Source organism: Miniopterus natalensis, chromosome 15 (assembly GCF_054644295.1).
Source record: "Miniopterus natalensis isolate mMinNat1 chromosome 15, mMinNat1.hap1, whole genome shotgun sequence".
NCBI lineage: Eukaryota > Metazoa > Chordata > Mammalia > Chiroptera > Miniopteridae > Miniopterus > Miniopterus natalensis.
In genome coordinates this window covers 38971151-38989921 of record NC_142095.1, presented here as the reverse complement: position 1 = coordinate 38989921, position 18771 = coordinate 38971151, and the positions used below count along the sequence as shown (strand labels likewise).

The 18771-nt window shown below is 43.6% G+C and overlaps 1 protein-coding gene across 1 annotated transcript in view; it reads left to right on the top strand.

Moving 5' to 3' along the window:
* The window catches only part of ERC2 (ELKS/RAB6-interacting/CAST family member 2), a 612577-nt gene that overhangs the window by 443520 nt on the left and 150286 nt on the right, over positions 1-18771 (top strand). The window contains exon 13 of the mRNA XM_087825036.1: positions 7851-8011. Within this exon, the coding sequence (XP_087681162.1) occupies positions 7851-8011 (161 nt within the window). The remainder of the gene's footprint in view (positions 1-7850; positions 8012-18771) is intronic.

Here is an 18771-nt window from a genome sequence, read left to right as displayed (position 1 = left end):
GGCTCGTGATCATGGTGATCCCCCAGCAGCAGCTCCCCAGTGAGCAGGACCTCGGCCCTGGCCTCCGCGTCTGGGTCACTCGCTGGTGTTTCTCACCTTCCTCCTCAGCAGGCCACTGCCGCTTGCCTGCTCCCGGAGGCGGCCTGAGGCCTAGGGCAGGACTGGCTCCTGTTCCACTCTTGCTGGCCACTCAGACCTTTAATCATTCTTAAAATCTCAGCTGTGATTAAATAGTTGTTTGATTTAAGCTCGCCTGCCAAACCTGACAGCTTCTGAGGACAGGTCTGTCACTAGTGTCGGGCACATAGGAAACACCCATTGAGGTGGCGGGGGCAAGGGGGAAGGAAGGTACCCCTCCCAGGCCCCAGAGGCCGTGCGGAATGCAGAGCAGGACTAAAAGCTACTTGCAGATTCTGCTCCAGCTCAACTGGAACCTTTACACTGCGTCAACCTGGAACTCGCAGGCTCCTGGGTACGCTTGGCAGCTGCTGGCGTGGCGCTGGGCCTAGGCCCCCCACCCGTCCAGGACTGAGTACCCGAGCCCCCTCGCCTCCGCAGAAACAAGAAGGCACCCGAGGCAGACAGAGAGCAAGAACCAGTAGGATGCTTGGTAAGGACGGCAAGGGGGCCACTGACTTACAGGGTAGGAAAGTATGGAGTTCAGGCGACACTTCATCCGTCAGGGCGCTAAGTGGGTCAAGGAGGGTGTTTTGGAATCACGATTTCGCATCCCTCTTCCTGCCATTCCACAGGTATTTACTGAGTGTGGACACTGGTGCTGTGTCAGGTGCTGGTGGGGCTTCCAAAGAGACAGAGCTGTGGCCCTTGCCCTCCAGGGGGTTACAATCCAGTCGTAGCAACTAAGCACGCACATGAAACAGTTGTGCAGAAACGGGGGGTGGAATTTGATTAGGTGGTAGCAAGTCGGGTGCAGACAGTAAGAACTGACGGCACGTGGGTTGGGTGGAGGTAGCCTGTCTAGAAACGCATACGAGGGATAATGGTAACTGCCACATGCTAGACACTTCCAGGGTGTCCTGCAGAGAGGGCTGGATGCTTTATGTCTATTATCTCCCTTTATGCTTTTGCCAATCCTGTGCTATAGCTTCTGTTTCCTCCCCATTTTAGAGGGAGAACCTGCAGGCTTTGAGAGAGGTCAGTACCGTCCAGGGTTCCCAGACGTGGCTGTACTTTGCAATGACACTGGAATCATCAGTTTTTTTTTAAATAAAACGCTGATGCCTAACTCCCACTCTCACACATTTTTATTTCATTGGTGTGACCATGGCATCAGGATTTTTAAAAGCTCCCCAAAGGATTCTAATGTGCAACAAAGTTTAGGAAGCATTGGCTTAAGATTGGCTTAAGGTCACAGAGATTTTCTTGAAGGAGCCAAAACTTGACCCAGGTCTATCTACTTTCAGAGATATCTACTTTTAATCACCGCACCCTGTGAAAGAGGCCAGGGCTCTGAGACAGCCTTGACAGATGGGGTCAGCATAGGGCAGGCCAGGGGTGTGTCTGCATGTGTCTGTGGTTGGCTTAGAGTAGGTGACAGCAAGCACAAAATCTTGAATTCAGTAATAAACAAATGTAAAATGGTTGAATACGTACCAGGCGCTGTATTAGTAAGAGCTGACACCAAGTACTAGGCACCAAGTACGAGGCATTGTTCTCAGGGGATCACACATGTTAACCCATTGTATCGTCACAAGTACCCTTTGAACTAAGTTCTGCTTTTACCTCCACTTCACAAGTGAGGTGCCTGAGGCTCAGAAAGCTTTGATAACTCACTGAGGGTGACCCAGCCAGCACGCAGTACAATAGCTCCTGAGTTTCGTTTCCAACCACTGTGCTGCGCTACTCTTTTGAAAAGGTATTGGGTGTTTTCGTATTTGCCAGGCCTTGCACTAAGAGCTTTGCTTTCACTGCTTCTGCTTCTTTTAACACTTGCATGTAATTGTGTACTTGTTATGAGAAGTACTGTTGTTACAGATGAGGAGACTAAGACATTTCCGCGAGGTTCTATAATTAATAAGTGTTACGGCAGCGTCTTTGTCGGGTTTCAGTATCAGGGTAACGCTGGCCTTGTGGAATGAGTTTGGAAACTTCCCCTCCTCTTCAATTTTTTGGAATAGTTTCAGAAGAATAGGTTTTAATTCTTCATGAATGTTCCGTAGAATTCACCTGTGAAGCCGTCTGGTCCTGGATTTTTGTTTTTGGGGAGTTTTTGATTACTGATTCAATTTTGTTCCTAGTGATTGGTCTGTTCCGATTTTCAGTTTCTTCCTGATTAAGTCTTGGAAGATTATATGTTTCTAGGAATTGATCCATGTCTTCTGGGTTTTCCAGTCTGTTGGTGTATAATTTTTCATAGTATTTTCTATAGTCTCTGTGTTTCTGTGGTATCAGTTGCCATCTCTCCTCTTCATTTCTGGTTGGGTTTATCTGGGCCCTCTCTTTTCTTTCTTGATGAGTCTGCCTAAAGTTTTATCCATTTTGATTCTTTATGAAGAAACAGCTGTTAGTTTCATTGATATTTTATACACACTTGTGTCTCTGTTTCATTTATTTCTGCTCTAATCTTTATTGTTTGTTTTCTTTCACTCACGTTGGGCTTTGCTTGTTCTTTTTGTTATTCCGTTAGGTGTAACGTTAGGCCGCCTGGATTGTTCTGGTTTCTTGAGGTAGGCCCGTATGGCTGTGAGTTAGAGCTGCTTCTGCCGTGTCCCGTAGATTTTATGTCGTTATATTTTCATTCGTCTCAATAATTTATTTATTTCCTGCTTGATTTCTTCATTAACCATTTATTGTTTGGTAGCATGTTGTTTAAGCCTCCCCTATGTTTGTGCATTTTAGGGTTTTTTGGTAATTGATTTCTAGTTTCATACCACTGTGACTACAGAAGATGCCTGATGTGATTTCAACCCTCTTAAATGTACTGAGATTTGTTTTGTCACCTACTGAGGTCTATCCTGGAGAATGTGCACTTGAAAAAGAAATGTGCATTCTGCTGTTTTGGGGTGAAATGTTCTGTAAATATCTATCAAGGCCTTTTGATCAAATGTGTCATTAATTCAAGGTCATTGTTTCCTGGTTGATTTTCTGTCTGGAAGATCTGTCCATTGGTGTGAGTGGAGTGTTGGCGTTGCCTGCTATCACTGTAGTGCTTCCGATCGCTCCATTATTTCTGTTATTATTTCTTTCTTTCTTTAGGTTCCCCTCCCTGTGGTGCATAGATGTTTACAAGGGTTATATCCTCTTGTTGGATTGATCCCTTTTTCAATATGTAATGCACTTCTTTGTTTTTTAATGTCTATTTTTTTTGTCTCAGTCTTTTTTTTTTTAATGTTTATTTTGTCTGAAATAAGTATAGCCACCCCAGATTTCTTTTCATTTCAATTTTCATGAAATATCTTTTTCTAATCTTTACTTTCAGTCTGTGTGTCTTTCAACGTGAAGTGAGTCTCTTGTAGGCAGTATATGCAAGGGTTTTGTTCTTTTGTTTTTTTAATTCATTCAGCCACCCTATATCTATGATTGTAATATTTAGTCCATTTATATTTAAAGTGTTCATTGATAGGTATGCAGTTATTGCAATTTTATTAATTGTTTTGTAGTTCTTTTCTGTTCCTTTCTTTTTTTTCTTGCTCTCTTCTCTTGTAACTTGATGACTTTATTTAATAATTTGAGTTTCTTCCCCTTTATTTTTTTGTATATCTATTATAGGTTTTTGGTTGGTGGTTACCATGAGATTCATATATAACAAGCTGTGTTTATGGCAGTCTATTTTAAGTTGATGGTCACTGAGATCAAAAGCATTCTAAAAGTACTACATTTTTTACTCACCCCCCACATTTACGTTTTTTGGCATTATATTTCACACCATGTGTTTGTGTGTGTATCCTTTAATTTATTATTGTAGTTACACATGATCTTATTACTTTTGCCTTTTAACTTTAATAGCAGCTTCATAATTGGTTCATCTACTACTTTTAGTAAATGTTTGCCTTAATGAGTGAGATTTTTTTTCTTATATTTTCTTACTTTTAGTTTTAGCTTTTTTTTTTTTTTTCCCCACTTAAAGAAGTCCCTTTAGCATTTCTTAGTGTCAGTTTAGTGGTGATGAACCCTTTTAGCTTTGCTTGTCTGGGAAACAATTTTGCCTTCAGTTTTGAAACATAGCTTTTCTGGGAAGAGCATTTTTGGTTTTAGGTTTTTCCTTTCATTCCTGTGAATATATTGTGCCATTCCCTTCTGTTCTGAAAAGTTTCTGCTGAAAATTTAGCAGATAGTCTTCAGGGTTTTCCCTATGTGTAACAAACTGATTTTCTCTTGCCACTTTTAAGATTTTCTCTTTAACTTTTGGCATTTTAAAAAATTTTATTTATTGATTCTTTTTAGAGAGGGGAGTATACATCAAATTGTTGTTCCGCTTGTTTATGCATTCATTGGTTGCTTCTTGTATATGTGCCCTGACCAGAGATCGAACCTGCAACCTTGGTGTGTCAGGACTATGTTCTAACCAACTAAGTTACCCTGTGAGGGAAACTTTTGATATTTTCATTACGATGTGTCTCCGTGTGGGCCTCTTTGGGTTTATCACATATGGAACTCTGTGCCTCCTGGAACTGGATGTCTGTTTCCTTCACCAGGTTAGGGAAGTTTTCAAACATTATTTCTTCAAATAGGATCTCTGCCCTTTTCTCTCTTCTCCTTCTGAGACCACTGCAATACATATGTTGGTATGTTTAGTGTTTTCTCAGAGGTTCCTTAAACTATTCTCATTTTTTTTTCTTTTTGTTGCTACCATTCTGTGATTTCCACTACTTGTCTTTCAGGTTAGTGATTCAGCCTTCTGTATCATCTAATCTTCTGTTGATTTAATCTAATATATTTTTCATTTTAGTTATTGTATTCATCAGTTCTGATGCGTTCTTTGTTTTATATGTATTTATATTTTTGTTGATTATTTTTAGAGAGAGAGAGGAAGGGAAAGGGAAAGAGAGAGAAACATCAATGTGAGAGCGGAAAACATCAATCATCTGCCTCCTGCATATCCCCTACCTGGAATTAGGCCCACAACTCTGGGCATGTGCCCTGACCTGGAATCCAACCAGCAACCTTTTGGTGCATGGGATGAAGCCCAACCAACTGAGCCACACCGGCCAGGGCGTGATTGGTTCTTTTTTATACTTTCTGTTCTTTTCTTGACATTCTCACTAAGTTCATTTATTCTTCTCCTGAGTTTGTTTAACATCTTTATAATCAATGTTTTGAATTTGTTATCTGGTAGATACTTGCCTCTCATTTAGTGTTTTATTTTTTTTCTGAGATTTTGTTCTGTTCTTGTGTTAGAAACATATTCCTATGTCTCCTCATTTTGGTTATTTCTCTGAGTTTTAATCTATGAATTAGGTGAAAATAGCAGCCTTTCTTGGTCTTGAAGGAGTGGCCTTGTGTAGGAGCTTCCCCTTTGGCTGGCTCCATAGCTGGTGTGGGCATGGGCCATGTGTCCAGGGGCAAGCTGTGGTTGGGCTGTAACTGTAGCTGAAGGAGCTCACGCCAACAGCAGTTCCTGGGACAAAACTGCCCCAGGGCCTGAAACTATAGTTGGAACAGGTGTGAGCCACAAGGAGTCCCGGGGTAAGTGACACCAGAGACGATCTTGGCAGGTTGAGGTGGAAGCTATAGTTGGAACAGGCTCCGTGGAGTCCTGAGGGTAAGCAGCACTGGCCAGGAGCTGTAGCTGAAGCTGGCAGGGGCTCTGGGTGGCGCCAGGAGCTATGGCTGGAGCAGGTGCAAGCTGCTTGGAGTCCTAGGGCAAGTGGTGGAGCTGGTGCGGGCCTCGGAGCTGGGGCCTCCAGACTGGGGTGCACTAGGATGGCTTGGTCAGCAAGCTAGAGCTCCTTGGTTGACCTCCTGCCTGTGCACTCAAGGTGGTGGAGCAACACGACAAATGACGCTCTCCGGAGCCTCCAGTTCCAGAGAGTTCCCCTCAACCCCAATTTGGCAGGTGCTCTAGAGTCAGACAGTTGATTTATTTCCCATTTAGTGTAGGTGCCCTTTAAATGACTGCCTTTGTGCTGAACCCCAGGGCTGGTGTGTCTGCACCAGGCTCCTCAGTGCTCCACCCCTACTGCAGGCCCACTTGTGGGAGGAGGGTTCCCCACAGAACCTCGACTCCATCTCTCCTGCCCGTTTCTGTGCGGCCTCTCTGTCATTTCTTGTGCAGAAGCTGCTCGGTCGGCCCTCAGTTCTTCTTCAGGTGGAATTGCTCTGTCTGTATTTGTGGGAGGAGGTGAGTTCAGGGCCTTCCTGTGCATTATTTGGACCCCTCCCGATCTCTTTACATGCTATTGAGTGTATCAAAAGCAGGGGCAAAGGAGGAAGAATAAAATCTCTGCTTCAGCCTCACCAAGTATTGCTTTGTAGAAGGGCTTCTGGAAATGTCGTATTTATGATAGTCTATGAACTTGTGTGAGAAACTAAAGAGTTTGTGACTCTATTTTAATTTTTGTATATTTGTAAAGTTAAAGAATAATACTATTTATTCTCCAATTAAGCAGGTGTGGTTCTGTGACTTTCATAGGTTAACTTTCGTATTCTTTGCTTTTTAAACTGTTTTTGGCTTTGGCTTTGAGTCACATTACATGGTCATCGAGTTTCCTCTTTTTATCAGGGCAGAATGGAGGGTTTTATGAATCTTAAAAGCCTGTAATTTACCTTGGATGTGAACTATAAGGCTTATTCTGAGTAAATTCCACGCAAAGCTGCAGAAATTGTGTAGAAAGTCTTTATGAATTGGAACTTAACATGTCACTGACACATTTTGAAGTGTGTTCCTTTGCCTCTGGTGATGGATGATCCCATTCTGCCAAGTTTAGCTGAAAGGGGTGGCTTAGAAACCCAAACATCAACGCTGGAATCTAGAAACTTCCTGGAACTTCCATAGTTTTAAATCAGCAGGGTGGACGCAGCCTGCATCTGCGCGAGGGGATGGCGTGCCACCAGCTCGCTCCACGGAAGTCTCTGGAACAGAACTACGAGCACCAGCCCTCTTTGTTGTGTGTTGGTTTTTTAAAAGCCCCCAGTGGTTTGGGGAGGACAAGGCCTTGCCTTGGGGCTTCTTGGTCCAATTTTTTGGGACCTGGCTGAAAACCCTGGATATCTGATAGTCTGGCTTATTTCTATGGTGTATTAGCACCCTATAAAAGTTACATGTCATTTATTTCAAGTTTAGAACCCTCTCAGACTTCAGGGGCAAACCAAACTTGAATCTTTTGTGGCTGGGATTCTGTTTACCTTTGGCCAAATCTCCCTTCCTGACGGAGGCTGGGAGGTGAGGTGAAAGGGGGCTCCCGAGGCCCCTTGGACATCAAATCACTTCTGCCAAACAAGGCTTTGATAGGTTAAAACGTGAATACATCTGAAACACGTAGATTAACTTCCTGTCGGGATACCCTGGGGCTGCACACAAAAGTATATTGTGCTGGGCAAAGTGCATTTTGAATGTCGCCTTCCACCAACCGGGAGGCAATAGCTTAGATTTTTGCCAAACACAGTTGAAATCGGGTCAAGTCACTCACCCTCCACCTCTAATAAATATATCAAATAGTTCCTACGAAGGTTATTTGACAATGCAGTTGAATGAGGATCTTGGAGAAATTTGGACATTTCCTGTGTTTGGAACATTTGTTTTTCACGAGGGACAAAGGCAAAATGGACTTGGGGATACAGTGCCCGGTTCAAGGATGGCTCTGATGCCTGTGTCTGCTTGAGAGCCCCGGCTGACAAGCAAGGCCTCGCGCCTGAACGAGGGACCTAACCGCGTTGCATGTGCCTTTCAGATAGAGGAGCTGATGAGCGCGCTGGAGAAGACCCGACAGGAGCTGGACGCCACCAAGGCGCGCCTGGCGTCCACGCAGCAGTCCCTGGCGGAGAAGGAGGCGCACCTGGCCAACCTCCGCATGGAAAGGAGGAAGCAGCTGGAGGAGATCCTGGAGATGAAGTGAGTCCCCGTTTTTGTTTCCTAGTCTCTCTTGTCTGGCCTCTCTTTAGGGATGGGGAAGGGAAGGCTAGAGGAGATGAACAAGGGGCTTGGAGAAAGAATAATTTCGCTAACACCTGACTTGTCATTTCTGGGACTACCCTGCTTTTTTTATTTTTTTTTATTTTTTAAATTATAGCTTCCATGTTCCCATTTGCACATTTTCAGATCCGATATTAAAAAGAACATCCAGCGTTAGATTTTGTATGTCTGTGTTTTGTGGATGGCGCTGGCATTCTGAGGTCTGTCGCGAGGTCTGGACGGGCCCAGAGACAGAGGCCTCGTTAAGCACAATGGTAATTTGAACACTGCTCCGAGTTACGTGGAAACTTTTCTGTGGAGGTATTTTCTAATTGTGACTATAACTTTGCTAATTATATCCTTTTCACTTGTGTACAATGCCTGGCTTGTGCTGGCTTTCACAGGGTCTCAAGGTTGGCACCTCTTTGTTTAGAAAGCAGGACTCTGATTTGCTGAGCTGATAAAAACAGCCTTGGAAATGCTCCCACCCCCTCCCCTTCCTGGGGAAGGGCAGGTAAACCGGGAGACTTGATCCAATCTCTTTGATTTCATCAATAAAGTGCGGCCACATGGTGGGCAGTGGTCATTCCTGTGGGCCTGGGACACACCCACCTCCACCTAGGTCTTGTTTCGCTCTCACAATGAAATAATATCATTATCATTATGGATAGCAAAGAGAATTACTCAGAGATTTTAGAAATAATCGATTGCTATGGACCTGTTTCTAAAGAGATAGACATCTCTCTGTATAAGCTTTAAAATGAAATAAGCACTAAGATATAATTTCAATCCAACTTCCTTCCAAAGTAAGGGGAAATGCACATAACTTTGTCATCTTAAGCCTGTAACATAGACTTGGAAATTGGTGGCTAAGTATGGAAGAGTGACCTTCCCCTGACCCCGCAAGTCTTACACATGGTTAACATTAAACCCAGAGAGCTTAGATCATGGAAAATATGGAATGAAATATTTTGAAAGATTTAATAATGAGAACAAAACTTTTATTTCTCTTCAACTACCTCAGTTTCTCTAAGACCAAAGAATAAGTAGTTTTCTTTTCACATATAAACTCAAATTTTTCCTAATAAAAGATGATATAATAAAAACATATTTTTATCCTCAGTTTAGAGGTGGAGGAACCGAGACTCAGAAAGATTTCAAGTAATTTGCTTAAGGCCATCTGGCCAGGATTAAAACCCAAATCCTCTACCTCAAGCTCCCTTTCTGTGACGTCATTTTCTCGAGAAGGCCCCGTGAGCGCCCCCAAGCCCGGAACGCCTGTTGAGCCAGTGTGGTGACCATACTGCCTAGAACAGCGCCTGGCATATGGTCGGTGATCCAGAATTGTTTGTTGAATAAGGGAGTAGATTCAGTGTGGAGACTGGGTTTCATGTAACTACGAAGCTAGGCATTTCAAGCATTTTTCACATTGTCGCCTTGATCAATAATAATCTATTTACAATAGCGGCACATTGATTTAATCAGCCTTTATTCTTTTCGGCCCCCCTGTTCCGCTCCTGCCTCCTGGTGTGCTGTTGTATGTCAGGTGCAGCCTAGTTTCTCTCAGTGTTTCCAAGTTAACCCTCTGTCTCCTGGAGAGATTTATTATGCCATTTTAAGGAAATGTTCATTCCTTCCTTTTCATAAAAAGAGCATATTCTTTTGACGTTTTGAGAGAATAACGGTGAAGCATGCTGGTTTGGGAGTCATCAGACCTGGGTTGAAATCCTCTTGCTTCTACTCGGTGGTTGGGTGGCTTGAGGGAAATGACCTGACTGTTGCTGACCCTCCAGTTCCCTCCTATCACGACTTTCCTGGGGTGGTTCTGAGCAGAGGTCCTCAGAGGAGGGCTTGGCACGTGGAAAGTAATATATGAGTGTAAATGGCGCCATCAGCCAATGAAAATATATCATTTGTTTAGTATACTTTGAGAAGAGTATCATTTATCTAAAATTTGGATTTATTTTTCTAAAACATATAAACCTTTTCCATGTGTATGTTTCCCCACTTAATTTCATGATTTCAGATAGCACCTAACTAAGACCTCTTTTGGTGAATTGCCACATTATTGCTGAAGTGCTTAATCTGCTACCACCACAAAATAAATACAAAATTCCTCTGTTAATTCCTTTGGTAAAAGGAACAAAGCCCCGCTTCATCAAGCCCAATATGAACCCCATTCACTATTTAACTGGCCCAGAAGCCCCACTTATGACTCCTTCTTGGGACTATGGGGACACAAGTATGGGGCAGTTATCCTGACTGAGATCACCAACTAGATTCATCAGCCTCCTGGGCTGTTCAAGTCATCCAGCTGGTTTGATTGATCTTGATTTTTAAGATGAGTTGACATATTGGTTACTTGACATTAACCCAGCCAATGTAAGTACGTGGGGACAGTCAGATGGGTATGTCATTGGCAGTACTTACTATCACTCTGTGCAAAGCATTGTTGATTTTTTTCCAACTGGCAGGCAACGCGCAAGCAACTTTCGGCCAAGTCTACCCAGTTTCCAATCCCCGGTGGGAAGGGAGAGGCGATGTGGTGTTAGAGGAGGGGGCTAGAGCCCTAAGTCAGACTCAGGAGATGTGATCTCATTCAGCCTTAACAGATCACCGTCAGGTTGCCTCTATTTTCTCTTCAGTAACATGGAGGTGATAATACTTGCCCTGCCTACTCCATAGAATTGTCGTAGGAAAGCTGTTTTAAAAGTACTAAACTGAAATTAATATAAACCAGCATATGTGAAAATGCTTTGAAATGTAAAGGGAGCGGCTTTTGGAATGAAAGGTGGTGTCTGTTAAATGCATTGCAAACTCAAACGGCAGAGAGCTTTAGAATTGGAAAGCAGCTGGGCCACCGTCCCCGACTGCATCCCAGGCTCCCATCACACAATTACTGATAAGGGGTCCCCCGGTCCCGGGAGCGGCTTCGCACTGGCAGCCTGGGCTCGTGAGGTGAGGTTCGTGCCCACGGCCCCTGCAGGTAGCTCCTCCGTCCTGACGAGGAGCTAACGCGGCTTTCCATGCCATCTTCCCGGCTGTCTTGGTTTCTGTCCCAGAGCTACACAGACTTTACCTGAGCCCCACTCAGAGGACAGAAAGCCTTTTAGATATTTGCTTGAGTAATAGTGTTTATTTTAGGAAATAAAAAGATCTATGAAGAAGCAAAATTAAGATAGACGCTGCTGGCATTTTGGTATATAACTTTACAAATGCTCTTGACTTTTTAACAAAATTAGACCGTATTTTGTAAATCCTGCTTCTTTTGTTTGCTGAATGGGGGATACCTTCCATGTCACAAACATAATTACATTATTTGTTATTACGCAATATATTGTCGTATAGGTTCAACTCCTTTATTGGATATCTATCTTGGTGCCAATGTTTTGCTAATACACAGAATTTTTTGATAAGCATCCTGCTATTTAACTCTGGTAACTTTTAAAAAATTATTATAGGTTGATATGCAGTTACAAGAAACAGGAGAGAGAGGCCTCCCGCATGCTCCTCTCGTTTCCCTCAGCGCCGGCCTCCTGCATAGTCATGGCACAGTGTCACACCAGGAAATTGGTATTGATACAGTTCATCAGCTTTAATTCAGATTTATTTGGGTTTACGTGCACTCATTTCTGTGCGAGTGTGTGTGTGCGCTTAGCCATATCCATGTCGACACGTGTGTGGATTTGTGTAACCACCATCGCAGTCACGATACAACACTGCCCGTCATTACAAAGACCCCTCGTGCCACCTTCCGATAGCTACACCCACAACCAGCTGTTTCCCTTTTACCCAGAGTTTGGTTTTGTATTATATCATTCTGGGACAAGTGCCATATAGTGTACATTTCCCTGCCATTCTTCTTTGGCAGGGCAGGGAATTAACCTCTTAGTTTAAATTTAGGCTGAACGTCAAGTGAGAAGATACGACTTTAACTTAAAGATTTCTCATGAGTTGGTTTTATTTTATTTACAGTGGAATTTCTCTTTAATATCGACCTCTAGAACTCGTTATGTGGTAAGCACTGAATAAATATTTGAGGAATAAAAGGACAAAGTAGTTCAAAAACTCATAAATATTCATCAAGCTCCTGCCTGTGGTAGGCACTGTTTAGGGGAACAAAACCAAAAGCCCCTGACCTCAGCTGGTTTGCATTTTAGTAAAATGAGTGAAGGAAGTGAACGGACAAGTAAATAAGAAAACAAATGAGTAGATAGAGGAGTGAAGTAGTTTCTCGTGTAACCAAAGGAGTTTGGAATCCCGCTTAGAAAGCTCTTTCCGAAGGTAAGGACCCTCGTGGCTGTTTGGGGGAAAGAGGAAAGGCAGGTGCCCTCCGATGGCCTGGGAACCCTCCTAGGAGCTGAAGACAGGGAGGGCCTCTGACTGTGTTTCCTGAAGGATCCGGCCCCCAGCACCCCTCTCTTCCCTGTCATCTTTACCCGCTGGTATTCTAACTGCCAGCCATGTTCCCACACTGGAGGGACCAACCGTTCCCAACCACATGTTTTCATAGAAGAACATAACATTCGCTTTCCCTTATGTATAAGATTATTCTTTTACTTAAAAAATATCCAAAACCTACATAATTATTTGCTTTCCCTTGTGTATAAGATTATTCTTTTACTTAAAAAATATCTAAAACCTCTTGCTAAAACATTTCATAATGATTCCTCTTTGTTACATTTGCTCCTACTGAAAAAAGATTTTATTAAAATAATATTAAGAACATCATTCTATATGTTTGGTTTTATTAATGCCAGTTAATAAGCTTACATTCCAGTAACCAAAGCTCAATTATTTAATTTCTGGCAGGTGAATTTGATATCTGGAACTAAAAGGAACTGAAGGCCATGAGATACAGTACTTAAAATCTGTGTGCATTTGCTCGGACAGTTTAAACTTGCACAGTAATTTAATAGGCAGACAGGCAGGCTAACTGATATGTTCCATTTACTGTTGAATACTGAATGAATAAGGGTTTTGAGAGATGGTTAATAGTTACATAATTCAAAGTGTGTATTTTAGATTTTTTTTGGTGGTTTCTTGTGTTTACGTTGTGTAAAGATTTTAAGGGAACCTCTACATTTTTAACTCATCTGATGATGTTGTGAGATTCATCTTAATTTACTGGGTATTGTTGCATTTCCGACGTCTTCTCCAGATAGCCTCAAAAGCCTTTGTATACATTGAGCTATTTTAAGAAGTTTATAGTTAGGTAAGTCAGCAACTTATTCTAAAGCATTATCCTGTTGGCCTCTTTGATCTAAGGCTCTTTTCGAGAGACCCACTCATTAGGTAAGTCCCCTTCAAAGGAGAGGCCGGGTACAGAAAGTGATATAATCAATTTATTCTTTACTTCATGCCAACATGAGAAAAGACAAATCACATTTCTTCAGGGAGGAATTCTAAGTGCCTGGCAATTTAGACAGGATAAATGGAGCCTGGGAGAAGAGTTCTGAATGCATTTGTTACTTAACATTGATAAACTCAGTTCTAGAGGAATATACCAACTTACAGAGATGTAATGGGGACTGAATGAAATTATACATTTATGAGAAAGTTATTTGTAAGTAGTAAAACTATATATATATATTTATGCTACATGTTAATATATGTTAGGCAAATCCAACACAGTTAGCGTACACTGATTCTGTCTTCAAATTCTGATTGGCCTATGCTTTCCACAATTTTTTTTTTCTATGATGCAGTTTTTTTCTTCTAATCAATGGTTTGTTTAGAAAAACTTCAGCATGTCCAATTTAAAAAAATATTAAATATTATGGCAATGTGTCCTAGGATGTCCCAGTGTGTCTGTGACTATGTACCACCTGCTCAGCTCTGAAAGTGAGTTGAGTCAGCCAGAACCCTGATGAAGCTTGTTGCAGCTTTCTCAGTTACCCGCAGTGAGGGAGGACAAGTGGCAGAGAGAAAGGGAAAAAAGGACATGAAGAGCTGCTCATCCAACATCTGTGTGGTTTGAGCTGCAGGGTCACACACATGCATGGCTGCTTACCACTCATGATTTTTGTTTCTCTCTTGTAACCCTGAAGTTGGTGGTTTAGAGCCTTTAGTGGGAGAGAAAAGACTTACTTTACACAAACCTTATAGTGGGTAAGTCGAACTTTACTACAAGAACAACACTTTAAAGTAGTGGAATGGTCTAATGAGCTTCAAATGCCGAGAACAGAAAACCCTACATTCTGGAAGCTCAAGTACACAGCTGTTTAGTCATCAGGAACCCACGCTCCTGTCCTGAGGCTTTGCCTCCGAGTCAGCCATCCTGCCCAAGTTCCAGCCCGAAGAAAGGGGAGAGAAGAAAGGAACCTCTGTGTCCTTTAGGTGGCATGTCCTATCCATTGACATCGGCGTCATCGAACTGTTCACTCATTAGATAGTTGTTGAGCATCCACGCCTTGGGCACTGATCTAAGCACTGTCCTAAGTGCACAGAAAGGACAGAAAGCCCTTTATTCCTGGAGCTTACATTCTAAGTAGGTGTAAGAACCAGGGCAGGGAAAGGGGCTCTTTGGCCATCATTTAAGTCACAAAGTCCCACTTGGCTGCAAGACAAGCAGGGAAATGCAGCCTTTAACTGGGTGACTCTGTGTCCAGTTAACATTCAGGGAACCCAGTACCGAGGAATAGAAGGGACAAAAGGGTATTGGGAGCAATTAGCAGTCTTTGCTGAAATAAAGTATGAAAAAATATGTGCCAACTGATACGATATCTCACTGAGCATTTAAAAACAACTCTGCAAACGACACCTTTAGAGATAATATTTCTAACAGACATCTACTCATACGCATGTGTGTTCAGTATATATTGAGTTCATTTCTGGGTACCAGGGTTGGCCAGCTATGGGCAAGTCATGTGGTGAGTGAACAGGCGGAACACCTCGCCATGCGTGGGACAGCTGATGGGTGAGAGGTGTCAGGTCTACAGAAGGCAGAGGCTGATGCTTCCATCAACTATTAAAGGGCTGACATGTAAGAAAAGAAGTGGACTTGATTTATGCTGTTTTGGAAGATTATGCGAGAGCCGGGGTCTAGGATTTAAGAGGGGAAGACCGCCCTTCAAAGCTTTGTGGAACTCTGTAGCCTTTCGAGGTAGCTCCTGAAGTTTGTCAGCAGATCCTGTGGGAGAGAAGATCTCCTCTTCTGGGTGCTATAGAGGGAATTCGCATATCTGGGGAGGAGGTGGCAGGGTGGTCTTCACAATTCCCTCCAATGTGGGATTTTATTCATTATTCCACTAAATAAATGACCTGAAACATGGGTGATATTTAGAAGATGTTGGAATCTTCTTTTCCTTGCCCTTGAGGACTGCTATTTGAAATCAGAAACTTTTTCCAAAAGCCAAAAATGACGCTTGGCCTAGTACTGTGCCCTCTCTAATAGGATCAAATAAAATTTCTCTCTATCTTGCACATTGCATTTGTTTTTCACAAAACTCATTAGATGTAAAGAGTTTGTATGAGCCATGCAGAGATGTGTTTCACAAAATGATAGGGAATCAGTGGTTACATTTCATGTCAGGTAGAATCAAAGGCCCTTCACTCTCTCTGCCTTAAGGAATACACTCTCTCTGATGAAAATGCCTGCAGAGAATTAAGCTAGCCCAGGCATATATGCTATTCAATGCATGGGGATTTGGATGATGGGGTTAATATTATCAGTGAACATTTCCTAATGTTTATTACTTGTCAGACAGGGGCTAAGTCCTTCACCCGCATATCGCTGCCACCTGCTGTGAATGGAAAGTATTGTTACCCCCACTGCATAGATGCAGAAACTGAGGCTCAGATACCTAGAACTCAAAAACATGTCTGTTTGACACGATAGTTGGTGATCTTAACCACTGAGTACACTGTCTTTGTGAAGAACTCAGATGTCATTGTAAGATTTTAAGTCTTGGGAACAGCAGAGCCAGTTTTGATTAAATACTTCAAGGCAGTAGGCCCATAGGTGGTTCTTCCAATTTGCCTCTGGGATCAGGACAATGGGCTGGGGTGGGGGTAGGAGGGAGGGGGCAGGAAGAGAGTTAGCTGGAGGCGGCCTTTGAAGTCCGCTTTCTTATCTTAAAACAAAATAAGGGACACACTGTCTTTTGGCCAAAAACATGCACTGTATGTATAGTTTTAATAGTGGAAAGTGTCAGTCAAAAGGGCCCTTGGCTTGGTGGTTTTTAATGGAAATACAAACATTTTCTGAGCTAGAGCAGTATAATCTTTCAGCTTAAATAATCATGATCAGTAGTTAAATAATCTAAATGCCTGTGAATCATAAAGCTTAAATAATTCCAAGCACCATACTTCATGTTATCTCCACCCTCACAGCAGCTCCATAGGAGTAGGGAAGGTCAACCACTAAAAAAGAGAAAGAGAAATGTATGGCCTTCCAACCTCCTAACACGGAGAAAGGCAAAGGGGGCAGTTGCGGTCCTTTCTTCTAATCCAAGAGCAACATCCTCTTGAGGAATTTCGTCAAGTACTTGCTCTTACGCTGTGGGGGTGCTGTCAGGTTTAGCCCCAGGAGGCAAGGAATGGGGCAGCTACATCACACAAAGAGAAACCAAGGAGCAGACAGCATAACCAGGGTCATCCATCAAGTCCTGGAACAGAAATTCTCTGGTGCAGTGAGCAGGGCCCTCGGGACTCGAGTTCACAGCCTGAATCTGGCAGTTATAGTTGAGTGAGCCGAGGCCAGCCTGACCTGGAATTTCTAATTGTGAACAGGGCTCTGGACTCAGATGACCATGTTAATAGTCTATGATTCTCTAACGCAGCGGTTCTTACCCCAGAGAGGTGAGGTGGATTTTGCCTCCTAGGGACATTTGGCAAAGTCTGGAGATATTTTTGGTTGTCATACTGGAGGGGAGATGCCACTGGCATCTAGGGATAGAGGCCAGGAATGCTGCTAAGCACCCTACAATGCACAAGACAGCCCTCCCCAACAACCAACAGCCCCAAATGCCAATAGTGTCAGGGTTGAAAAGCCCATAACTAGCCTTCCTCTTTAAAGTGTTGTGCTTATTTAACTGGGGAAGAGAGAAAAGCTTTGTTGGATCTCATCTCTAATGTAACTTGACCTATTTTCAGAGAGGACTTTCACACTGGATATGTTTTTCACATTCAGGATCTGATCCCAGAGGGTGTCGTGGCCTGGGACTTGCATTTTGTGTAGATGATTTTGACCTCTTGACTCTGGCTTGCTTTCTTGGGACTATTGTCCAGCTCACCATGTAGCTCCCCAGTGGAATTGACACAGGTCTCAGATCCAAATTTCCAGGAGGCTGTACTCCAAATAAGATGTAAATTCTGGCGAAGATTCAGAAGATCTGACCCATTAATGCCTACTGCTTAACAGACCACGCACCCCTCTCCAGTTCCAATATTCCATTGTTCATTAACCTGTGCTTCTCTGTGGTCCTCAGTTTGCACAACTGTAAATTAAGGGAATGAAACTGGGATAGTCCTCAGCTGGCCAGTCCTCTAGCCAGCCCTATACATTTTACTCTCTCTCCACTTTGTCCCTCCCTCCCGTATGTTCCTTCCTTCACCACATCCCTGTGGGGAGCTCAGTGTTTACTTAGGGAACCACTTTTTGCAATGATTGGTTAAAGCAGAAAGGATAGAAGAAAACTGAAGACATTGGAGAGGTGGGAGCAGGGGCCAGGGGCACGAGTGGGAAACAGGCTGTGCCCAGATGCCAGCTGCCTGCCGGAACTGCGAAGGGCGGGACTTGGGGCAAATCCCGGTCTCCCTGTAGTATCTTCTTTGCTTAGGTAAAATATAGTCCAGATATTATCAGGGGACACCTGAGAGTGCAGAGGGTAGGTAAACACCACGGTCTGCGTCCTCACTGGAAGGGGGCATCACGCAGGTCTCCAGGTCGGTTAGACTTCTAGGGCTACAGGGTGAGGCATAGCGTCGGCGTGGGGAGGGCTCTGGATGCTCCGGCTCCCGGGGAAGGATTTAATCAAAGTTCATGGAAGGAGAGAATGAATGCTGATGAAAAGGATGCTCTGGCCCTTGCTACTGCCTCTTTTCCCCTCCCCCTGCCTTCTTCCCCCCATCCTCTCTCCCCTCCAACCCCCCCCCCTTCCTTTACTTTGCCCCCCTCCCTCTTTAACCTTCTTTTCCTGCCCGCATGCCACTGGGATTCCAAATATTTTCTGTATTTTCTCAACATAATGGTTTTGCTAGATTCTAATTTTGAGTATTGGGCAGGAGGCAAACCTAGCACCTGGGAAGGAGTGTGTGTGTGTGTGTGTGTGTGTGCGTGCACACGCCTGTGCTCATGTGTTTCATGTGTTTGGGTGCATGGCTCTGGCTCTTGCCTGGAGAATGAGGTGTTGAAGGGGAGCCCCCTCAGCTCCCCGGGAGCAAAGTGATTGTGAACTATCATCGGAAGCCAAGCCGCCAGCCAGGTATGGCCAAAGTCTTGTTTTCCAGTCACGGGAATTTGGGAACCGACAGGTTGTGAAAATTGAAATGCAGCATTTGACTCTATCTTTGGGTTAAGTCGATATCCCTGGGATCTTAATTTGAACCCGCAGGAAGCTGTGGCCAACACTGAGAATCTGTGATTTCTCACCCCTGATGCTTTGCTTACTTGAAGAGATTTGCAGAGAGCCCCGAGGCTGGTTCCAGCGTGCAGTCAGGATGAAGTGAAACTGCTGTCTCTCGGTTGGGTTTTGAAA